Below are 23,970 nucleotides of genomic sequence, written 5' to 3' on the forward strand. Positions count from 1 at the left end.
TGAATGACTTTAACCTTCTGCGAGAGCGCCTGGTGCTTCTTAGCCATGGAGCCATCTTTCCAGTCCCAGAGTTTAATGCATTTTATTTTATGTGTGTGTGTGGTCTATCATATATGTGCATGTCCCCAAAGAAGCCAGGAGAGCTGGGAACAGACTTAGAGAAATTGATAGAAATTTTCCAAATCAAAACTTGTGTCTTGCCGGGTGGTGGTGGTGCATGCCTTTAATCCCAGCACTTGGGAGGCAGGCGGATCGAGGCCAGCCTGGTCTACAAGAGCTAGTTCCAGGACAGCTAGAACTGTTACACAGAGAAACCCTATCTCGAAAAACTCAAAAACAAAACAAACAAACCCAAACTGTCTTCTGCTTGTATAAAGTTCAACTCAGATGTTCAGGTTGGCCTCTTAGGTTGCTGGTCTTTCAGTGCCGCCTTGTGATGGGGCCCTGTGATCCAGAGCAGAATCGGAGGGTTCAAGATAGGCAGCTAGCAAGGAGCAAATCTCACCAGGACAAGTCCAGTTGAAAGGGAAGCCCCTGGCAACCCTTAATAAGTTTAAGGAAGTGATTTCCGCCCCTTCTCTCTGGTTCTGACTCTTCAAGGTCAACCCTAGGCCACGCCTTTCCCGTGGGACTAGACTTCCAGTAGGCTCGGCTGTTGGCCTCATCTTGACAAACCGAGAAACCAGGGACACTGGCTGGAGTGTGTGGTCCAGGCCTTGACCGTGGCAAAATGGGAGAGCACATGGCCTTCAGAAAAGACCTATCTATCAAAGACACCAACCCTATGGGACCTGAGCCCATGGTGAGGAAGTAGCACCTGCCTTGGGGTGGAGAAGACCTGACTTTGGGGTCCTATTAGACCTCCTCACTAGCCTGGGTCTCCTGGACCACTCTTAACCTGAAATGAGCCTCAACTGCCCCACCTTGAAGTGTGTGAAGTGTTGATCTGGAAGCAGCCCCAGGCTGAGGCTGATACAGGGCAGCCATGATTATCAGCTAACTTTCTGGATATTTTACGAGGCTGGGAATGGAAGCCAGGGCGTGTGCTGAGAAGGTTTTCCACCTCCAGCCTCCTGAGTGGATTATGATAGGTCAGCTGTGCCGAAAGCTGTAGACTTCTGGATACCAACAGGGTCGATGATAGACCTTTTCAGCGCCCACGCGTGTTTCCTAGCTATTGACTACTGTGGCCAAAATTCCTTCCTTGGCAGAGAGTAAAGCAATGTCTGCCCCTCCTCTCAAGGTCTCCACCACAAACCCAAACCAAGGCATGCAGGAGTCTGGGGACCAGTTAATTTATTGGATTTCCCTAAAGAGTCTTAGGGAGGGATGCTTACAAGGGGGTGAGCCTGCATCCCCCAACCAGCCACACCTGGAAAGGCTTGTCTTGACAGCCAGTGCTCGCGTCACTCCGCAGCCCGTCATTGCCCCAGGAGAGCCATCTGAAGTGTTCACACGGCTTTCTGAGACACACATTCGCCCTCAAGGGGAATATTCAAACTGATCTTGATAGAGTATTTCCTAGACTGGGGGTGTGAGCATTTCATGGCCTTACTGACCCCCCATTAAGGTGTCTGTGCAGTTTTGCGCCGCCTCTACCAATGTATGCAGCGCCAAGGGTCAAACCCGGGGTCCTGGGCATGCTGGGACTAAATTCTGCCAACCGGGCCACATTCCTGATACCATTTTCTTCAGCTCTGTATTTTCACCCTGCTCCACCCCATCCCACCTAAGCCCTCACACAGCACACTGCTTCCCCCCCCCCCCAAGCATGACTTCTGCGTGGGGCCTGCAATTCCCGTAGATCTATAGAAAATGTTACTTCCTTGTGCCTTCAAGGAAAAAAAAAATGTTTCTTAGCAGAGACTTCCAGCAACTGCTCCTTGTGGAGACCTGACTTTGGGGTCTCCATCTGCTCCCTGCGTCATCTGGAGAGCACAGGGTTGGGGGGGCCTGGTCTCTCCCCTCCCACCCATGTAACCTGGCCACCAAGGCTCAGGGGAAGGAGGGCTGCAGAGGGGGACAGAGCAATGACTCCCAATTTGGCATTGCCTGAGTGGAGGCCTCTCCCTGGAGTGTCCTCTCCCTCCACCTACAAAGCGTCCACATTATGTCTTTTCTTCCGTTTAGAACATTGGGATGACTGGGGCCCAGGTTTTCCTGGTCCAAGACCCTTCTCAGTGTGGAACAGACTCAGTCATCTGATAACCACGAGTTCAGGGTGGCTCTCAGGATGCCATTGTCACCTCCACGATCCAGTGGACGCCTAAGTCACGGTCTTCCTTTTTTCAACAGGCCCGCGACCCAGTAACAGCGAGTGTTATGAACGCCACAGATACATGAGCCTCCTTCCAGAAATTTCAGGGCGTGGTATGGGAGAAACTTATTAACTAAAGCCTTTTGAGAAATTGCTAGTTTCTGGTCCTGGTTTTTTGTTTGCTTGTGTGTGTGTGTGTGTGTGTGTGTGTGTGTGTGTGTGTGTAAGTGAAACAGGGTCTCACTAGCCTCAAATTCGGAGAAATCGTCACACCTCTTCCTTTTCAGTGTCGGGATTTTAGGAGTGAGCCCAAAAGCCCCTCGGATACTCCTACTTAATTATACTTAATCATTTAACCTTCTGCACTCTGTACTCCCGTTAATCACACGAGGTTTTCCTTTCAATGAAAAGATTCCCAAAGCAAGATACATCAAGTGCAGTTTGAAAAAGTATTTATTTCAGTTACAATTTTCACTTTTAAAAAACAGTGGTTCCCCCCATCCAAAAAAAAGCACTGAAAAAACATATTACACTACTTTGCAGAAAGAGCTTAGGTATCAACTTGCTGGTTAAAAACATTGTCTCGAAACAAAACATGTAGCATTGAGGTATTTTGCTTAACGGATATGATCTCTAGCCAAAAAAATCTCTGTCATTCCAGCTTGCTCCACAGTCCCAGTCCTTCCCCTGCAAACTAGATCTCCATCTGAGCATACATTCACAAAAATGACAATTTTTCTTAATAAGCATCGAGGTTGCCATAGAAACTCCTGGAACTGGTACCCAACCTCGCGAGGACTAGAGGCTGGAAAGACCTTTGACAGAACCTCCCCAGCACCAGTACCAGGACCTGAGCCAGCTGGACTGCCACTTCCAGCCACAGCCTCACCATAGGCTGCAGCATGGGAAAGGTGACCCTGTAACCCTGTAACCCTGAAGATAGGTTTCTCAGCACCTCCACCTGCAGCTGAGTGTGAAAATCCTCTCCAACTAGGTTAGGCATAACTAGCTGCTAGGGAGAAAAAGGAGGCAAGCCAGGGATCCTTAAACCTGCAGAGCACAGCCACAGCTGGCCTACCTGCTGGGCTCTGTGCCCCACTGGCTCCAGCCTAACTCCAGCCGTGAACTTCACACCAGTTTCCTTCTCCCAAGACATCATGGACACGGCAAAGACTCAGTGTGAGCGTACAGCCAGGTGAGAAACTGCAGAGACCACACTCACAGAGAGAAAGTATTCGGTCTCCAAACGTCTCGGTGCACAGCCCCTGCTACTCCCTTGAAATATTATAAAGCTGTTTTACTAATGCCTTAAGAATCAAAGCTCAGTTTAAAACTTGAGCCGGTTCGTGTTCTACTCTTCCCACCGTGCAGCGAAGGTCGTGTTTAAACCCTGTCTAAAGCTGCCACATCTGCCTGCCGAATCCCTGACTGCAGGTGTCAAGTGACCGTTGACAGGCGGCCTGTGGGCTGCAGAAACTCCAGTGACACAGATTGGAGGCCAGAAGCAGCTGAGGGCCTAGACCTGTGTCTTTGAGCGAAGCTGGGGCTCAGATGAAACAGACTTCATTGGCATTAGCTTATTAAAAGTCAAAAGGAAAAAGGGGGGAGGGCTAGCCTTTTATAATAATAGTGAAAGCAATAACAACTTGGGGATGAAAGCTACTTAGCTTTCGGAGATAATGAGTTATCTGGATTTCAATCTTCCACCAGCTTGTTCTGCCTGCCTTTGGTACCGGCATGCGGGTACAGCCAGGTGAAGAACTAAGCCTTGCGTGGGCTCAGCCGCCTGCTCCCTGCAGATCGCTTTTTCTAACACTCCCTCACTCCCTATCACAGCATGTTTGCGACTCTTGAGTCCCAGAAACTTAACAAAGGGGGAAAAAACATGAATACCTGCCTGCTTTTTGTCAACTTACAAACCCTTTTCTATGACAGCAACAGGCCCTGAAACACACAAAGCCCAGGGCAGGGGCACCAGGATCTGTGGAGCAGATAGTACTAGCGTGGCCTCCGGGCTCCACCTCCTGTCCCCTGGGGTGGCATTTTCTGAAAAGGTAAGCTACTAGCAAAGTGTTGGGATCTGGTAAACCATTGCGATGCTCACTTTAATCCCAGCGCCACTCTGCGGTCTCCTGGGTGACCACTAACATCAGTGAAGGGAAAGTGACGAGGGACCAGTGCTTCTGCAGGGACTGGGGACTGGATGTGAAGTGAGGAAGGCCATGGTGGCAGAGAGAGGTACCAGGAAGTGGATACCCTTCTTTCCTAAGCCTGGCCCGCATTCATTCCCTGAAGCCAAGCACAGACTATTCGTATACTTTTTAAGACAGAAACAAGACACAGAATGAAACCGAAGTCTTCTCTGTTACAGGAAACATTTTTCTTGATTTTCACTTGACTTGGCTTTTGTGCTAAACAAAGTTACTGTATCACCCTGCCATCCCCCACCCCACTATCATCTCCCACCTCCTAGGTGGTTCATGCGCCAGCACACACTGAGTGGCCGCTTCCAGAATCAAGAGAAACAGGCAACAGTTTTCCTTCCCTGTTTGTTTGTTAATTTGTTTGTTTTGTCTTCCAAGACAAGGTTTCTCTGTGTAGCTCTGGCTGTCCTGGTACTCACTCTGTTAGAGGCTGGCCTTGAACTCAGAAACATCCACCTGCCTCTGCCTCCCAAATGCTGGAATTAAAGGTGTGCGCCACCATGCGGTTCAGGCAACAGTTTTGTAAAAGTAAAATGGAAATGCATTCTTAAGTTTTTCTTTTTTCATGAATGTTGTCTGTCCCAGTAGCTCAGGTCCAGTTGAAACCAGTATGAGTAAAGTAGCTATACTCTCTGCCCTAGCAGAGGAACTCACTAACAGCACCCTCCCCTGGGGGAGTAGCGGGGGGGGGGGGGGGGGGGGGACAGAAAACATGCTTTCAGAGGCTGTGTCCCTGGACTACAACGGGCACAGTGGAGACCTGTCCTTCCCCTTCCTTCTTGCTTCTCTTCTCCTGAAGTCCTGAGTTCAAATAAGAAAAGAAAACTTCTGCAGTCAGCAGTGCCTAGAATTATCATTCATATCTGAAACGTCTTACAAGAGATTAATATTGTTCTGCTTAAACCATCAGGCCCTGAGAGACTCGTCACAAGCGGGACGCCAGCTGCTTTTCCAGCGACTTTCCAGGTATCGAGGAGAGTGGGCATGAGTTCTTCCCCAGCCTTAGCGGCCTACGAAAAGAGAAGGCCAAAGGTGCTTGGATTGCAAGAGCTCAGCTAAAAGGTGGGTTGGGGGAGTGAGTCAGAGCTAGGCAATTAGGGCAACCTTTGGCACCCCTACCTGAGGCTATCCTGAGGGTGTGGAGGCTATGTCCTCACGGTGGCCTGTGTCCCTCACAACCCCTGCCTTCGGAGCATGTGCAGCACACAGTCCTGACCCCTCCGCACCTTCTGCAAGGCTCTCGTGTGAAAGGAAAGTTGCACCCCACCCGCCACTGCCGGCCCAGGTGAGCTGGAGTGGCGGTGCTGATTTGACACTAGCTGTAGGTCCCATCCAGACAACTAGCTGTGGAATAAGCCGTCCCTATTGCTGGTGTCGTAAGGGCTCTACGGGTCTCTGACACCCGGACAGCTGTGGTTTAAGGTGTTGTCAGGCCTGGAGCTGTTGTGGGACCCTGCTGAGGTGAGGAGAGGAACCAGTATGAAGGCCGGCTTCAGCTGTCCCAGGGAATATGGCGGGGGAGAACTCGTCTTGCTTTCCCGCACAGTCGGCGACTTCCACATCTTCTTGAGCCTTTATGCAAACACACAAAAACAAACACACAGCCGTGAGCTTCCTCTCAGGTCAATGTCACAGAGAAAAACACCAGCAGCAGCTGTCTGCCCTGGTTGCTAGGTGTGCCCAGGTTCAGCTTACAAAAATGCTGACAACTCAGATCTCCTATCATCACCAGAGGTGTCCTAACAAGACCGCATCTCATCGGCCCCATTTACAAAAGGAAAGACGTGTGTGTTCCTCTACGCACTCCAAATGTCACCTGACGGCTGGTGATCAGCCCTGTGCCAGATGTGAGGCACACATCTGCAGTTCCCCATCCATCCACACACAAAAAGGAGAATATTCTTTCCGTGGGGAGGGAAAATGGAACTCAGTCCAACTAAGACAGGCAGGGGGCAGCTCAGTCACAGCCTGCCATGGATGGCAGAAACAGGTTGTGTGGTCCCTGTACCCTCCCCCGTCCCGTGCAGTCAGGTCTCCATCCACCTCCACCCACCCCACCCCTAGGAGGGAGAGCCGCCCTGCTCTGAGAAAGGCCCCACTGGGCACGTGTTGATTCATCTGACAGGAAAGCTGAAGGTGGGCAGGAAGGAGATAGGCATCGCTCAGATCACAGCTCCTCAGCGTGCTGGCTGGGCCCGAGGCCAGACTCAGCAACCAAGGAAAGTCAGCTGACGGCCTGAAGAAAGCTGAGCTGCAGATACCGATCCGATCTGCGAAGGTGGGGGTGGGGGGGCTCCTTCCCAAGGGTCCTTTGCTAGGTGTGCTAGACCAGGGCCTCCTCTTCTCCCTTTGACCTCCTTCTCCATGGCTGAGCCCCCCCTCAATTTCATTACCCAAGGAAGGGTGGTGAGGGAGGAGCGGAAGCCAACACCAAAAACAAGATCTGGGCATTTTCCTGGGCTTTCTGTCCCAGCAGACTATTCTTGTTCTTGATATGATCGATGATTGACAGCTGGCTCTGAATCCGCCGTTGGCGCTTGGCCTGTTAGCTAAACGGCATAAACAATCTGCAGACTGTTGCATGGAAGCAGGGAGAGAGCCCAGCCGGCCACTGAGGGAACTCTCCCTGTGAGAGGAGGACACACCGCTGCTGCCCCATGCGCTGCCAAGTACTCAGCCCCTCTGACCCAGGAATTCACTCTCGGAGGAAATACCCTAAAAATGACTGGTGGTTTGAATAAAAACACCCCCCCCCCTCAGACTCATATATTTGAATGCTCAGTCACCAGAGAGTAGCACTCTTTGAAAGGATTGAGAGGTGAGGCCTTGTTGGAGAAAGTATGCAGTCCCCAAGTGTTGACACACTCCTGTTTGACTCCAGCCGGGTTAGACCCTTGTCTTCTGCGCAGTCACTGGACAGTCTGATCCCTACTTCCCTGGAAGTCGCTGTTAGAGACCAGGCACACAGCTCAGTGCCAGCGCCCTGCCTAGCCTTGGATTTGAACCAACACTAAAAACAGGAGAGGAGGGAAGGATAAGAACAAGACCAGCCTGACTTCACTGTGTTAGCTGTCAGTCAAGCCGGCTCAGGGCCACTGTGAGGACCTCGGGAGCTAGCGTGTAGAGAGAACTTTCTGCCAAAAGTCCTCCTCTTCCTCCCTACCATGGCCACGTCAGCCCTTCCCTGTCAGGGACTGGCTTCCTCACTAGACAGTACCTAGCCTATCCCCTGCCTCCTGCAGTATCCGACCCAGGGCTCAGAGTAGCTGTGTGTGTGTGTGTGTGTGTGTGCGCGCGCGCGCGCGCGCGCGCACGCGTGTATGTTCACATGTGTGGTTTGTGTGTGTGTGTGTGTGCATGCATGGTGTATGTGGGGGGTGTGGTGTGCGCTCATTTGCTGAATAAAGAAACGAGTGAGGTTCTGACTACACAGGGCAGATGAGAGCTAAGACACGGAGTGCAGGCCACAGCCCCAGGACCCATCTCACCTCAGGATGATGAAGACACAGAGGAGCAACCCAAACACCAGGCTTCCTCCAGCCACCAGGAATGTGGGCAGCGATATTGAGGAAGAATCTTGCCCTGAGACTATGGGGAGTGGGGTAGAGAAAAGAGAAGGAGGGAGGTAAGGAGAGAAGGGAGGAGACAAAATAAAGTCAGTCAGCAAGTACAGAAGCAGATGCTGCTCTGGAAGGCAGCAAAACTGCCAGCTTGCGGGCCAAGGCCAGGCTCCTGGAGCAGTGCGCAAGTGCCTAGCGTAATAACCACTCACAGGCTGAGACAGGGCTAATTCCCAGCCGGCAGCCAACTCTCTGGCCATTTTCTCAGAGTAACTTTCCTGTGTCCTTTATCAGGCAGAGGGCACTCGAGAGATGTGGTAGATCCACTAGGACTGGGTGAGCGAGGTGTGAGGACATCCAACAAGTACCTTGGAGCCACTTCTCCACTGCGGTGTCATCGCTTCCCTATCCCCAACATGGCATTCAAGCTCCAGACATGCCATGTCCCTTCTCCTGCAGGGCTCCCTGACCTCCCTTCCTGTCCAGCATGTTGTCTCCCTTTGCTGAGCCCCTTTGCTGCCCACACCCTTGGCTGGGCCAGCAGCTCCCTAAGCAGGCTTCCTCCATGGATCCTCCATTGCAGTCTCTAGCAATGACGTCCATGCTCAGCCAGACTGGAGTTGGCTTCCTGACCTGGCCACTCTTTTCACAGGCCTCACTGCTTCTTAGCAGACAAGATCAAACGAGCATACAAGTAATGGGAGATGAGCTGTGCTGTAGCTCACTGGCTATGCTGCTCTGCATATGTAGCATCTCAAGGCCCTGGGTTCAGCCCTAAATGCTGCATCGAGTAAAATAATGGAAGGCTGTTGCTGCCTTTGCTCAGTGTCCGAGCACGCTCTTCTGCAGGCTGGAGGAATACCGAGACACTAGTGCTTACCCGGGAAGCTTGTCGCTTTTACAGGCTGGCTGTACAAATACTCCTCGTCGTCAGAGTCTTCATCAGAGACCTAGGAGACATGAAATGACCATCACTAGCTGTTCAACATCCATACACACTTCTGCAAAGCCACCACCTGTCTCCTGAGCCTCTCCGAGCCGATCTTTGTCAACCATCTACCTGTCGCTGGCATTGTTTGTGTGTTCCCTTCCCCTTCCCAGGTGCCCACGCTCTGCCAAAGGCACAGAGGACATGGTCAGTAAACAAAGCAGTTGTCCACGCGTCTGTTGCCAGGTGCAGTGGTAGCATCCTGGGAAAAGCTTGTCCCAGCATCCCAACTCCACTGCTCGCTAGCTAGCTACATGATGGGCCAATCCCTGAGTTCAGATAGGCTTGAGTTCTGCTTCTGGATCCAATTTTGAGACTTTACCCACACAGTGGAGAAGGTGGCCAGTCCTCAGCTACTGTCAGTTCCCTAGGACCCGCCTGGAACTCTCTGGCCCAAGAAGCAAGAACTCAGCTGCTTTTGCCCGTAAAGCCCCTCAAGGACAGCCTCCTGAAGACTGAAGCCAGCATGCAAGGCCCAGACCTCTGCCTCCTTCTCTGTGCTTGGGGGGCAGAGGAACAAAGGCCCCAGCTCAGTACTGAGGGAATTAAGGACCACGCGAGGAGACAGAGTTGGGTGGGAAATTGGATTAGTAAAGGGATTTGTTAAGCGGCTTCAGACGTAATCCTCTTTCCAATACTTCATGATACCAGGCTGCCACAGGGGAGGCCATGGATAAATTGAATCTGGTCTCAGACCAAGCCATCAGCCGTGTCCAAACAGCTCAGGGTGAAACAGTAGCCACCAGAGCCAGGCAGATGGCGCCTTACAGCTTCGAGGGACAGGGAACTGGCCCACAGTCACACTCTAGAAGATGCAGCCAGCAGGAAACCAGATTCAGGCCTGGAGCAGTGCAGTCCTGGCCCTGTGGGGTGGGGGTGGGGGCAAGCTCACCTGTGTGGGGTCCTTCAGGATCCCTGTGGGAGTGCTCGGGGGCTCTGCAGGTACAAAGAAGGGGTGTGTTAGGGGTGACTCGTGGACCGGGGAATCCAGTCAGCTCAGAGCAGTACAAAGAGCCCATCTGAATCCTAACACTTGAACCTGAGGAGGAAGAGCGTCTCAAGTTCAAGGCTGGTACTAGAAGACCCTGTCTCAAAAAAAAGAAAAGGAAAGGAAAGACAGAAAGAAGAAAAAGAAAAAAATCAATAGAATCTTTTTTTTTTTTTTGGTTGGTTGGTTTTGAGGTTTTCAAGGCAAGGTTCTCTGTATAGCCTCAGCTGTCCTGGAACTTGCCCTGTAGACCAAGCTATCCTGGAATTCACAGAGATCCGCCTGCCTCTGCCTCTCTAGTACTGGGATCAAAGGCCTGTGCCACCACCTCTGGGAAACAATGTTATCTTTAAAAAGCAGGATGCTGAGAATAAGGAATTATCCAACACTAGAGGACCAGCTATGTCTATCCTGATAGTCATTTAAGAGAGTAGCCTGGGGCTGGAGAGATGGCTCAGAGGTTAAGAGCATTGCCTGCTCTTCCAAAGGTCCTGAGTTCAATTCCCAGCAACCATATGGTGGTTCACAACCATCTGTAATGAGGTCTGGTGCCCTCTCCTGGCCTGCAGGCATACACACAGACAGAATATTGTATACATAATAAATAAATATTAAAAAAAAATTAAAAAAAAAGAGAGAGTAGCCTGGAGAAAAATCGATTTTATGATACACAATGTAACTGTGTATCAAAGCATTACACTGTCCACAATGTGCCTGAGATACTCTGTATCTACTAAAAACAGAAGTTCAGGGTACATGCCTTTAAGCCCAGACCTTGGAAAATCAAAGCCAGACTAATCTACACAGAGCATCCCAGGCCAACCAGGACTTAAAAACAAAAAACTAAAACTTCAAGCGGGCTGGAGAGGCAGTACAGAGGCTGAGAGCAACAGCTGCTCCTCCAGGGGACCCGGGTTTGATCCCAGCACCCACGTCAGCTCCAACCCGCCTGCAGCTCTGGCTTCTGTGGGCACCGCAGACGTGTGGTGGACAGCCACAGGTGCAGGAGAACATCCCCAGACATAAAACAGAAACGAAAAAGTTAAAATGAGAAGAGGTGGAATAAATATTTAAAAATAAAACTTCAGAATGTATATTTTAGAGAAATGTTGAAGATACGATGTATTGTGTAGAAGGAAGACATGCTTTGATCCAAAGTTTCTAAAACTCGTGTTTATATTATCATATATTGCATATTACAATATACACGCAGGGAAGGCAGGCCAGAAGGATGATATCACAAGATATAAGCACTATTAACGATAATTCCTTAAGGATCATGCCTGGGACAGGTGGAGGGCACCCTGATAAAGAGGGGTGGGAACAGGGTGGCAGAGGTCGTGCTCTCCTGGGAACTGCTTTATACAGAAATGGCTGACCCAGGAGCAAGCCCAGAATCGAAGCTGAGCTGGGACCCAAGGAACCTGGCTCTGACCCTCGGCAGGCAAATGGTGAAATGACTCAGATTTTCTTGTCGTCTCATTTTTTTTCCACCAAGAAGTTAAAAATATCACCAAGTATAAGACATCAAGCACCCCAAACCCAGGAATAGATCAACAAATCACTAAGGGGTGGAGAACAGGGCGAGCCTGTTTCTGCTCAGGAGAGAAATTTCAATGGCTATGCCGTCTCCAAGGAGAGAAAACCACACAGCAACACTGGAGGTGTTGAAAAAGAACCCACTCACCGGCTTCATTGTATAAAAAGGAAATGGGCCCAGAGAGGGAAAGCAATGTGTCTAAGTTCACACAGCAAGCTAACTCAAAAACGAACCCCAAACTGTGGCAAGGACTCAGCATCTCCTACCTGTGTGCACCTCCCAGCTGGGTGGTGGTGGGGCACACCTTTAATCTCATCGAATCCCACCAGAGACTGTACATGTGTGCATGGATGGACTGGCTTTGTGAGATGGGGTCTCTCTGTTGCCCATGATGGCTTGGAATTTATATTAGATGACAGGCTGACCTCTGACCCTGAATTAATGTTTTAGCATGCTGGGTTGTAGGTATGAACCACCACACCATTTCCTCTGGTGTTTGTTGTTGTTGTTTGGTTTTGAAACAAAATCTCACATTTTGGTTCAACTGTCCTGGAACCCACGATATAACTTAGGCCGACTGCAAGCTTGGATTGCTCCTCCTGCTCCGCCTCTGGGATTGCAGAGAAGGACACCATGCCTGTGTTTTGTCATTGTTTGTATCTTTGAGACAGGGTCTTATTCTGAAGCCGAGGCTGGCCTGGAACTTAGAGCAATCCTCCTGTTTCAGCCTCTCAGGTGCTTAATTACAGATGTGGCCATCACACCTGGCCGGGGTATTTAAAGATGGGGTGGGCTGGAGAGATGGCTCAGCAGTTAAGAGCCCTTGCTGTCCTTGCAGAGAACCTGGCTTCAGTTCCCAGTACCCACAGAGCAGCCTCAAATCAGCTGTAAATCTAGTTCCAGGGAATCCAGTGTGTTTTTCTGACCTCCCTGGGCACCAGGCACCCATATGGTGCACATACATACATGAAGGCAAAACACTCATACACATAAAATAAAACTTAAAAAATAGTATGGAGTGACCGCTCAGTAAAAGCACTAGTAATACAAGCCAGAAGACCTGAGTTCCATCTACAGAGCTGGAGAGGGCAGAGGGGGATAAATTCCTGGAAGCTGTCCTCTGACCTCTACATGTGTGCGTGGCAAACATGCCTGCTCTCACATACACATCCTATACTGGAGGGAAAAACATTTTTTAAAAAAATTTAGGATGGGGAAACTGAGGCAAGAAAAAGGAAAATAACTTTCTCAAAGTTAGTAGAAAGTGGCAAAGCTGTAATTTTTGTATGTGTTCCTGTGTGTGTGTGTGCCCATGCAAGTGTGTGAAGGCCAGAAGACATCAAACATCCTGTTTTCTCACCTCCTACTCCCTCCCTTCCCTGCTCTGCCACTGTCTGCTTCCCTGGAGACAGCGTCCTTCACTGAAATCGGGGCTAGACTGACAGCCAGCAGCCCCAACAGTCCCCTTGTCTCTCCCAGCAAGCATCCCCTCAGCTCCCAAAGAGGCATTTAAACCAAGGCTGTTTGGCTCCAATAACGAACATTTTTTAAAGGTTTTAAATGCCCACTTTGGATCTCGAGATGTAACTCAGATTGGCCCTCAGCACTGCTTGGGGTGGCCCTGGCTGGGCACGCTCCTGTAATCCTAGCACTGGGGAGGTTGGTGGCATGAGAAGAGAGGAAGATGCCGGGCACTGGTGGCGAGCACCTTTAATCCCCGCACAGTGGTGGCAGAGGCAGGCGGATCTCTGTGAGTTCGAGGCCAGCCTGGTCTACAAGAGCTAGTTCCAGGACAGGCTTCAAAGCTGCAGAGAAACTGTCTCAAAAAACAGAAAACAGAAGTGAAAAAGATGTCTTGGAGCCCTGGGTGAAAGCAGCGCCCAGCCGGCCCTCACTGCCACTTTTCACATCACTGGAGCCTCGAGGCTCTGGGAGGCAGGTGCTCGGTTTGAGTCTGATCGCTGGCTCTGTCCCTTGCTAGTACGACTTTGGGGAAGTACCTAGCTCAGCCCCAGTTAGCTTATTTGTCACTTAGGAGTACTGACACCTGCCTAAGAAACCCAAACCCAGCACCTGCCTCCCAGCGCCTCGAGGCTCCAGTGAAGTGGAAATTGGCAGTGAGAGCCGGCTGTGCGCTGGCTTTCACCCAGGGCTTCAAGACATCTTCCTCGCTTCTCATGCCGCCAACCTCCCCAGTAGGATTACAGGAGCGTCCCCAGCCAGTGCCCACACCCCAAAGCAGTGCTGGGACAATCTGAGTTACATCTCAAGATCCAAAGTGGGCTTTTAGAACCTTTACAAATGGGGGCAGTGTGATTTAGACTCCCCTTCTCCATTTGGGGTCAATTTTTGTTTCCTAATGCAGGGAAACTGAGGCAGTGGGCTTATAGCCTAAGAACTGCCCCTCACCATGTGTGCTGAAGTACAACCCTCTGGCCTGTGTGGTTTCCCTCTTGGGGACTGTGACAGGAAGCTCCTAAGGCTTCAGTGCCGCTCAACTGCCAAGGAGCCATTGCATCGTGGGCGGGCCTCACTTCCCGCTCCAGCCTCTGTCTCATTTTACAGAACCAATAACCCCTCTGGCCTGAGAAGCACCCGAGCCCCTCCGCTGTACCCCCAGAGCAGGATGGTAGAGGCTTCTCTCTTAAACATACTGCCAGGCCAGAGTGGCTCCCCACTCCCGCCCAGGACGGGAGCTCAGTCTCTGGTTTGAGTGAGGAGGTGTGGGCTCTGAACAAGCTCAGGGGGTCACCTGTGCTGGAGCCCAAAGCTGGAAAGTCCAAGACCCAGAGCTGGCCAGGTGGTCTCCACCCCCGACATATCACTGGACACCACCTTCCACCAGGGATTTAAGGCTAAACAGGCGAGGAACCCACAAACCCTCCCAGGCAGCCATCAGCCCTGAGTGGGAGCAGCCCAAGCAGATACAGGTTTTCTAGGAACCCCAGGAGAGTTCAGAGAGGAGAGTTCAGAGAGGGCGGCTTCCTGCGGTTACTCCCAAGGGCAGAGTGAGGTCAACCAGGCCAGTGCTGGGCTCACGTAAGAAAGGCCTTTCTGCCTGAACAGACATTTCTCTAAAAGCGATAATAGTGGGGTGTGGTGGTACGTGCTTGTAGTCTCCGCCTCAACAAAATAAATCAGAAACGGCAACGACTAGAGAAAAATGGGCACTAGGTATACTAGGTACCTGTAGCACTAAGCCCTAGCTACTAGAGAGGCTGAGACAAGAAGACAGAGGCCAGACTAGGAAATGCGCGTGCACGTGCGCACACTCACACACACTCACACACACACACTCACACACACTCACACACACACACACACACACACACGAGAGAGAGAGAGAGAGAGAGAGAGAGAGAGAGAGAGAGATTTACATAGGCAGAACACTAGTGTCAATAAGCTGAAGAGAAAATGGAAGGTTTTTAATCCCAGCACATGGGAGGCAGAGGTAAGTGGAGCTCTATGAGTTTGAGGCCAGCCTGGTCTACATCATGCATTCTTAGTCAGAAAGAGTCACACCCTGTCTCAAAGAGAGTGGGGGAACTGTTGTGAACTCTCAAGTAACCTAAAGTGGAGCAGCCACTATGGAAAGCAGTGTGGCATTCCTTAAACGCTGCAAACAGAGTTGCTGTGGACACAGTGAGGAATCCCACATCTAGGCACATACACAGAAGAACTAAACTCCAGCAGACTGTTCACGGCAGATAAATCACACACCACGCGTCCACTGCCAAATTCAGAGAAACAAGACGCTGGCTCCCCAGTCTCTACCAGGAAGGAAAGGCTGACCCACGGCTTGAGCGGACTTTGAAGGCACAGCACTGAGTGAGATAAGTCAGACACAAAAGGTTTCCTACAATCCCACTTACTTAAGTGTTTAAAATAGTCAAATTCGGAAACAGAAAGTAGAATGCACATTGCTAGCAGCTAGGGAAGAGGGAGGGGAGTGGGAAGTGGGGTCTGGGGGTGGGTGGTGGAGACGGGTGGGCAGCCTTATGAATGTATTTAACGCCGCTGAAAAACAGGTAAGATCAGGGCTGGCCTTGCAAGCCCGAGGACCTGAGTTCAATCCCCCAGAACCCCTGTTAGAGAAAACCAAAACGAGCCAGGCAGTGGTGGCGCACACCTTTAATCCCAGTACCCAGGAGGCAGAGGCAGGCGGATCTTTGTGAGTTCACAGCCAGCCTGGTCGACAAGAGCCAGTTTCAGGACAGGCTCCAAAGCTACGGAGAAGCCCTGTCTCAAAAAGCCAAAAAGAAAAAAAAAAAAACAGGTGTGGGGGCGTGCCTTGGGGGTAAGGGGATGGGGGCAGGAACATCCGCAGGGGCTCTCTGCTCTGCCAGCATAACCCACTCAGCAAGCATGGGGACCAACAAGAAAACTTATAGCAAAAAATGGCGGGGCACAGTACATGAGGAAGAACACAGCAGACTGACCTGTGGCCTCCAAACACACATACACACAGAGTTATAACAACAAGGGGTGGGGGCGTGTGCCTGTAATCCCAGTACTCGGAGCTAGAGTTCAGGACAGCCTGGAACACACGAGGCCCTACCTCAAAAATCTCCTGCAAGAGCTTTCAAAGTAAATTTTATGCCGTGCACCTTGTGCCACCATCAAGAAAATGCTGTGGACTTTTGTTGTAGCTGTTATGAAACAGGATCTCACTACGTAGATCAGGCTGGCCTCGAACTCACAGAATGCCCCTGCCTCCACCACACCTAGCCAAATTTTTTTTTTTGAAGAAGCTGTTTGTGGACTGAGCCCAGGGATGTAAATCAGTGGTAAATCAAAGCCCTGGGCCTCCTAGCACAGCAAAGAAAACAACAGGGGTCAAGGTTCTTAAAAACCGTGTGTGCCTGTGTTTGCATGCATGTGTATATATGTGCATGCATGTGTGCGCGCGTGTGTATGTGTGCGTGCATGTGTGTATGCGTGTGTGCGTGTATGTGTGTGTGCACGTATGTGTGTGTGCATGTGTGTATGTGTGTGTGTCCATGCTGTGCAGAAGCCAGAAGAGGGTGCTGGTGTTACAGGTTGGTTGTTAGTCACCAGATGTGGGTGTTGGAAGTAAACTGGAATCCACTGAATAACCTCTCTAGTCCTCAAACAGGAAGTCTTTTTTTTTTCTCCCAGACAGGTTTCTCTGTGTAGCCCTGGCTGTCCTGGAACTCACTCTGTAGACCAGGCTGGCTTGGAACTCAGAGATTCACCTCCCTCCACCTCCCAAATGCTGGGATTAAAGGCGTGCATCAACACACACGGCCCAAACAGGAATTCTTGTATTTTTGGTTGAGAGCTTAGCCTTTAACGCCTGAGCCATCTTTCCAGCCCTCAAACAAGAATTCTTAAAGCTGCTTATGACTATCTAAAGCTCATGACTGGGGCAGGGAGTGTAGCATAATCTGTAGTGTCCTTGTCTAACATACACGAGGCCCTATGTTCAGCACCATATGAACCAGGTGTGGTGAGATACACCTGTCATCCCAGCACTTCGGACATAGAAACAAGAAGTTCAACATCATCCTGAGCTACAAAGTGAGTTCAAGATTAACCTGGGTCATGAAACTGTCTCAAACGAAGTTGTTGAGACAGAAGGCAAAACGACTGTTGGTCTTTACGGGAATGCCTTTGCACAGCGCCATAAGCTACACCCCTCACAAAGTGACTAGGACGACATTGTGCCCACATGTCAGGGCCCAGTGGTGAAGGTGTACACCCTTAATCCCAGCACTCAGGATCTCTGTGAGTTCAAGGCCAGCCTGGTCCACACAGAGTGAGTTCAGGAGTGCTCCAAAGCTACAGAGAGAAACCCTGTCTAGAAAAACAAAACAAAACCCAAAACAAACAAACAAGAAAGGTGGGGTGGGGGTAGGGAGTATTGTTGACCATGGTAGGAGGGTGGGAGCCTTGGCTGGGAAATTGCTAATCAGTGACATTGAAGATAAAGGTTTTCTGGCTAAAATGTAAGCATGACTAGTTAGGTTCAAGTATGCTAAAGGATTGGGGAGATGTAACGTACCCCCCAAAATGAGCCCAGATCCTTTCTAGAGCAAATGCTGAGGACAACAAGATGCCCTGCTGCAAGGGACGGTGAACCATGCAATTTCTGGGAAGTGTCATCAAAGAAGTAGGGTGATATCTCTCTCTCTCTCTCTCTCTCTCTCTCTCTCTCTCGTTCTGGAGTGTCATCATAGAAGTAGGTTCAGGAAAGCGGGTACCAGCTGACAGGCAGAATCATGAGTCTTTTGAACTCTTTCCCACGGGCATGTACTAATTGATAAAAATCTCAGGAGATGGGAGTGGTAGCACTTGCCTGTAACCTCTCAAAGAGGGAGGCTGAGTCTGAATTTGAACCCAGTTTGGGTTACCTATTGAGTCCTGAAGCAACAAACTGCTGGCAGTGACTGTCTCCCTCGCATGCTCCTAGAGTTAGGTCTGGCTAGGAAGCGCAGCTGACACTCACCTGCCACGGGCTTGTCTTAATACAGTGCAGAACGCATGGCTGAGGCTCTGCCTCTGACTTAACCTCTTCAAATTATTACTGTTGTTTTTCCAGACAGGGCCTCACTATGCAGCTCTGGCTGTCCTGGAACTCCCTCTGTAGACCAGGCTGGCCTCAAACTCAGAGATCCGCCTGCCTCTACCTCCGAGTATTGGGATTGAAGGTGTGCATGCACCAACACGCCTGACTTGGAATCATAATGTGATATTACTGGGAGGTGGGAACTAATTGGAGAAAGCAATTCTGGGTACCCCCTTGAAGGGGACATCCTATCCTACTCGGTTACTCTTGCTTCCTGCTTCTGTGCCCAGGGGTCCGCAGCTCGGGTCTATCCCACCTTCTCTGCCACTGTGTTCTGTCCCACCTCAGACCCAAAGCAATGGAACCAGCCAACGGGGCCCTGTCCTCTGAAACCCTGAATCAAAAGAATTCTTTTTCCCTTAAGCTGATTTGTTCAGACTTTTGTCATAGCAGGGACTGGGGACTCACATACACGTTTTGGGAGCTTTTAATAATTCCCCCAAAGCATCACCTTGTCATTTCCTAAAGATAAATAGCATCACGCCTATAATTATTTGGAGATCCTCCCATCCTTCTGCCGTCAACTGAGGCGCACCTACTAGGCAGGAGGGAGCACAAGGAGAAAAGGGCCTGGACTCGGATGAGCGCCCCCAACACACGAGTGCTGCTAGACCCTGACCCTCCAGACTTGAGAGCAGCTGCATTAGCTGGAGGTGCAGACAAGCTGGCAGACTTGGGACTGCGGCACCCAGGGCTTGGGAGATGGAGGCTGGAGAATCAGAAATTCAGGGTTTTCTTGACCATATTGTAAGTTCTAGGACTGCCAGGACTAAATGAAGCACTTTCTCAACGAAATGAAATGAAGGGGTGGGGAGGCTGATTCAGCACGGCTTGCCATATTAAACTTGGGCCCTGAGACGCGCGCCAAGCTCCCTCCACACAGCCCCAGGTACCTATCCAAGGAGTGCCGGTGACCTCCGCGGACCACTCGCTCCACTGGCCGATCCCAAGGTCCTCCTTCCCACGGAGCTGCACCACGTGCTTCACTCCTCGCAAGGCATCACGGATGATGCACTGGTGCTGGGCCTCCTGGAGCAGAACACAGCCACACGGTGAGTCCCAGCGACCTGGTGGGGCAGCGCTATAGGGAGAGAGCACCCTTGACCACCCTATGCTCCACTTGGCAAACAGGCTCACACCACCCGGGAGGCCCAGTGACATGGAACTGTTCTCAGCCACAGTCTGAAGTCACTGTGGGTTCTGCAGTCTGGCTTTACATAGAGCCTGTACAGTCCTCAAGAGCAGACAGGTCAGGGTCTGGTCTGGCATTATTAGCCTCATTTTATAAGGACACAGCCAAGACTATGAAGAATAGAAAGGTACAAAGTTAGACCCAGAACCCATTTCTTTTCTAGCGTCCTACTTCCCCAAGGATCTAGGGGGCATTTTTCTGTTTAGAAACAGTTTTGCTCTGGGCACTTTAGAAATTGCAGCACTTAGGAGGTTAAGGCGGGGGAGCACTGTCATGAGTTCAAGGCTACTACAGGGTAAAACTCGTCTCCAGAAGAAGAGAATGAATTACCAGCCACGCCGTGAACGTCTTCAACAACACAGGTCGGTATCGAAGCTCAAACTTCAACTTGTAGTAGTGTGAGTCCCAGGACTCAGGGTCTTGCCAGCTGACGTTGAGCCAGCGAGGCCTTCCAGGTATGGCAGACACCACAAGATTCACAGGGGGGTCAGGCCGCACTGTGGAGTGGTAACAGGGCTTCTAAGCAGCAGCAAGCATGATACAGAAGAAACCCTCAAAGGCTCTGCAGACACGCCCCCCCCCCCCCCCAGGCAGACAGCATACACCACTCCCCAGAAATGTTTAAATTGTATCTATTTAAATGGACCCTAGAGGCTTGCACTCAGTAAGGCAAGAACTCATCAATGGATCACTCCTATGTTCATCTTGAGAAGACCCCATCCGTTTGTCAGCAGTTAAAAATCCAGTTCCCGAGCCCCTCTGCACACCTCCCCTGCCTCTCCCAGAGGTAGACAGAAGCAGCTGCGGGGATGGGACTTGCTTACCGATTTTTTTTTTTTCTCTTTTTTTTTTTTTTTTTTTTTTTTTTTTAATATTTATTTATTATGTATACAATATTGTGTCTGTGTGTATGCCTGCTGGCCAGAAGAGGGCACCAGACCTCATTACAGATGGTTGTGAGCCACCATGTGGTTGCTGGGAATTGAACTCAGGACCTTTGGAAGAGCAGGCACTGCTCTTAACCTCTGAGCCATCTCTCCAGCCCCTTGCTTACCGATTTTTAAACTGTGAAAAGCCACGTTGCTGCTGGACTTGCTTCCGACACTGTTTGAAACGCACAGCGACACTACGTGGTAATTTTTGTCACCCTCTAGGATTTCCACCTGGCAGGAGAAGCTTCTGAACTTCTGAGAATACTGGCAGGGTAACTGGAAGCCACTGTTCGGGTTAGTGGTGTTGCTGTGTGGTACAACAGAAGGGGCACAAACATTCTACCAAGTTCTGTTCTTTCTCAAGAGAAGTAAGTCTGGCCCAGAGATTGAAAGCTTGGGAATTGATGGTTAGCTTCCAGGCTTCTACTCAGCTGAGGTCTGCGCCCATTAGTTTTTCTACCCAAGTGTTTGTTTTTCTCCCTAGAAAGTGAGAATGCTAATGACATCAAACCCACCTCATCTGATAAGGTCTAAGGCAGAGCCCAGCCAGTGCAGGAGGGGGGGAGGGGAGGGACTCTTTAGAGCTTGCTCTATCCCCCCCCTTTTCTCCTCTCTCTCTCTCTCTCTCTCTCTCTCTCTCTCTCTCTCTCTCTGTGTGTGTGTGTGTCTCTGTCTCTCTCTCTCTCTCTCCCTAGTCAGTGTGAATTTCTTCCATTTCTTCCCTTTCTTCCCGGGTCTGGTCCTTCACACTATAAAGGAAACAGAATCTAATTTAAAAAAAAAAAAGTCCTTCCCTGTCCCAGGGCTCAAAAGATCTGCCCTCGGGTCATGCAGCAGTCTTCGGAAGTGTTCTCAGGTTACCAAAGCTCACAAAACAGAAGGGAGAAGATAGAATAAGAAAGAATTCTGAAGATTGAAGAATGTCAATAAAGGTCAGAGACCGCCCTGCCTGACCTTCTACCTGAGACACCCCTCCCCCCACTTCCTCTTTCCCTGCCACCTGAAAACAGGTACCCAACTCTGACTCAAGTGGACCTTGAGACTGCCCTTGCTGGTCACCACACTGGTTCTGTAGTATGGCAGTTCTTCAAGTGTGCTGGGGTTTTCCAGGCCCTTCAGTCAGAGACCTGAGACCACAGAGTACAAGGCCCTGCCCTGGCACACCGCCGCTTCTGATGTCCTGCAATACAGCCACATTCCCAGTGATTCTGCTCTGGTGCCTGCTCCCGATCACTGCCTGCTCCCCATCACTGCCTGTTCCTGATCACTACCTGCTCCCCACCACTACTGCTCTCCATCACTGCCTGCTCCTGATCATCGCCTGCTCCTGATCACTGCCTGCTCCCTGATCACCGCCTGCTCCCATCACTGCTGCTCTCCATCACTGCCTGTTCCCATCACTGCCTGCTCCCATCACTGCTCCCACCACTGTCTGCTCCCCATCACTGCCTGCTCCCCACCACTGCCTGTTCCCCATCACTGCCTGCTCCTGATCACTGCCTGCTCCCATCACTGCTCCCACCACTGTCTGCTCCCCATCACTGCCTGCTCCCCACCACTGCCTGTTCCCATCACTGCCTGCTCCCGATCACTGTCTGCTCCTGATCACTGCCTGCTCTTGCTGCTCTTGTTGGGGCCAGGCTTGGTGATCACAAACACTGACAACCAGGTGACTAACAGCTCTGTGCAATAGCACAGGTAGCCTGGGCGGGACAGGAAGGGATTACATAAGGTTACTCAGAATGGCACAACTTAAAACATGTATTTGTTTACTTCTGGAATTTCCACTTAATATTCTGGGGCCGTAGTTGACCGATGGCAACTGAGCTCACAAAAGGACCAATAAATAGAGGACCATACTCTGAGCACTCAAATTTTATTACAAATATCTGGATTTAACAGACTCAGCTCAGGTAGGGAAGATTACACTTCTGCCTCCCTGGCTGAAGCCAGTCCAGGTCCCAACTTCACACCTGGATGGGTAGCGCCCACCTCCCACCCATGACCCCATGCCCACTCCCTGTTTTCTGACTTTATAAGGTTCACAGGGTCAAGGCTTCGATAACAGCCTTCCATCCCACACCCTACCACCCTTACACCCCTGGAGCCATTTGCACTTTCTTTAGGGAAATGCCCCAAACCTTTGGATCTTGATGGAAATTGGGCAGCCCATCCTGAGATTGGGTTCTCTTCCTGACCACCTAGAACCACTATAGCTATACAACTTTAAGCAAATGAATCCACACCACTGAATCCCAGCACCCGTTTCCCATAACCGGTGGGTTAGCTAAACTGAATGAAGACATGTCCGGCAGAGGGCTCAGTGCCATCATTCCAGAGGAATTCTTTTATTTATTTATTTTTTTAATTCTGGAGTGAGGATCAAAGACAAGGCCTTGCACAGGTCATGTGACAGGTTTGGAATAACTTTCTACTGCTAAAACATTGGTCCTGGGGCTGGAGAGATGGTTCAGTGGTTAAAGGCACTTGTCGCTCTTGCAGAGGAATCTGGATTCAACTCCTAGCACCCACATGGTGGCTCACATCCAACCACAACCCCAGTTCCACAGTGAAGAGTCCAAGAATAAGAAAATAAAAATGTAGATTCCAAAAACAAGAATGTAGAAATAGAGATATATAAAGTTCTAAGTCTAGGAGAATGAGAACAGACTGTCGGCAGCTTTCTCAGCAGATCAAGGATCAATCATTCACAGTGAGCTATTTTCTCAGATGCTTGGGAAGCCTCCATCAGCCTAGGTCATTCTATTTACAAGGCCGGAGCTTCTCCCTGCAAATTGAGAGTGGTGTCCTGGCCATCCTTGATAAACAACGGATGTGAACTGAGTTAACCTTTAGGAGACCGAGATACTGACCTCTGTGTTAGGCACTGTCTCTGCTATGGGAAACTGGCACCACCAAAGGAGAGACATGGGGCTTCAGTACACACTGCCTGGAGGTACCAGGAGAGACAATGGACAAGGTAAAAACATGGATTTGACTAATGAGCTCTGATAATGGAGGTTGTAAAGTATGGCAGTCGGTATCTGAGCTTTACCTTGAGATAGTGTGAAGAACTTCATGCTATCTTCTAAGTTCCCAGCCTAAGAACCAATCATTCTGATTTATCAACCTTCTAGTATTACTGGCAGTCCCTTTATGACTAATTGCTAAAGGCATCTGTTTTTTTTTTGTTTTTTTTTTTTTCGAGACAGGGTTTCTCTGTGGTTTTGGAGCCTGTCCTGGAACTAGCTCTTGTAGACCAGGCTGGGCTCGAACTCACAGAGATCCGCCTGCCTCTGCCTCCCGAGTGCTGGGATTAAAGGCGTGCGCCACCACCGCCCGGCGGCATCTGTTTTTTTTGTAATTAGTGACTTTCGCTGTAATCTCCTCTAAAACATGTTTCATGATAGCTGCCTAGTTACCCACTGACGTTAAAACTCACTCCCCTCCTTAGGGTCTCTGTTGACTGACCCACGCAGGGAAAGATCATAAAACTTCCTTTGTTCAGAGCTAATGCTTGGTGTCCCTACTATAAAAAGTGTGTTCAGAAACCAGCCTTTTGCCACAGCCTAACAAACACCATCTCTGGCTGTGGTCTCAGCTAGCTGATAAGCTTCTGTGTCCTGTGGTGTTTTTTTGTTTTTATTTTTCATTTTTAAGTTTGTTTCTGGTTTTCCTAGGATCTGGTTTCTGAAATAAAGTTTGCTTCTGGCTTATTAG

At 50.3% G+C, this 23,970-nt stretch overlaps 1 protein-coding gene across 1 annotated transcript in view; it reads right to left on the bottom strand.

The window, feature by feature from the left end:
- Nucleotides 1–5,302: 5,302 nt before the first annotated feature.
- Nucleotides 5,303–23,970, bottom strand: part of Il6r (interleukin 6 receptor) — a 47,523-nt gene continuing 28,855 nt past the window's right edge. Inside the window, exons 4-10 of the mRNA XM_041656480.1 lie at nt 20,373–20,557; nt 19,649–19,815; nt 19,020–19,155; nt 9,902–9,945; nt 8,902–8,971; nt 7,950–8,049; nt 5,303–6,033 (exon numbers count right to left, since the gene is read on the bottom strand). Coding sequence (XP_041512414.1) covers nt 5,847–6,033; nt 7,950–8,049; nt 8,902–8,971; nt 9,902–9,945; nt 19,020–19,155; nt 19,649–19,815; nt 20,373–20,557 — 889 coding nt within the window. The 3' untranslated portion in view covers nt 5,303–5,846. The remainder of the gene's footprint in view (nt 6,034–7,949; nt 8,050–8,901; nt 8,972–9,901; nt 9,946–19,019; nt 19,156–19,648; nt 19,816–20,372; nt 20,558–23,970) is intronic.

Source organism: Microtus oregoni, unplaced genomic scaffold, assembly GCF_018167655.1.
Source record: "Microtus oregoni isolate MIOR12 unplaced genomic scaffold, Mior012 000007F_ref0000211, whole genome shotgun sequence".
NCBI classification, from domain to species: Eukaryota; Metazoa; Chordata; class Mammalia; order Rodentia; family Cricetidae; genus Microtus; species Microtus oregoni.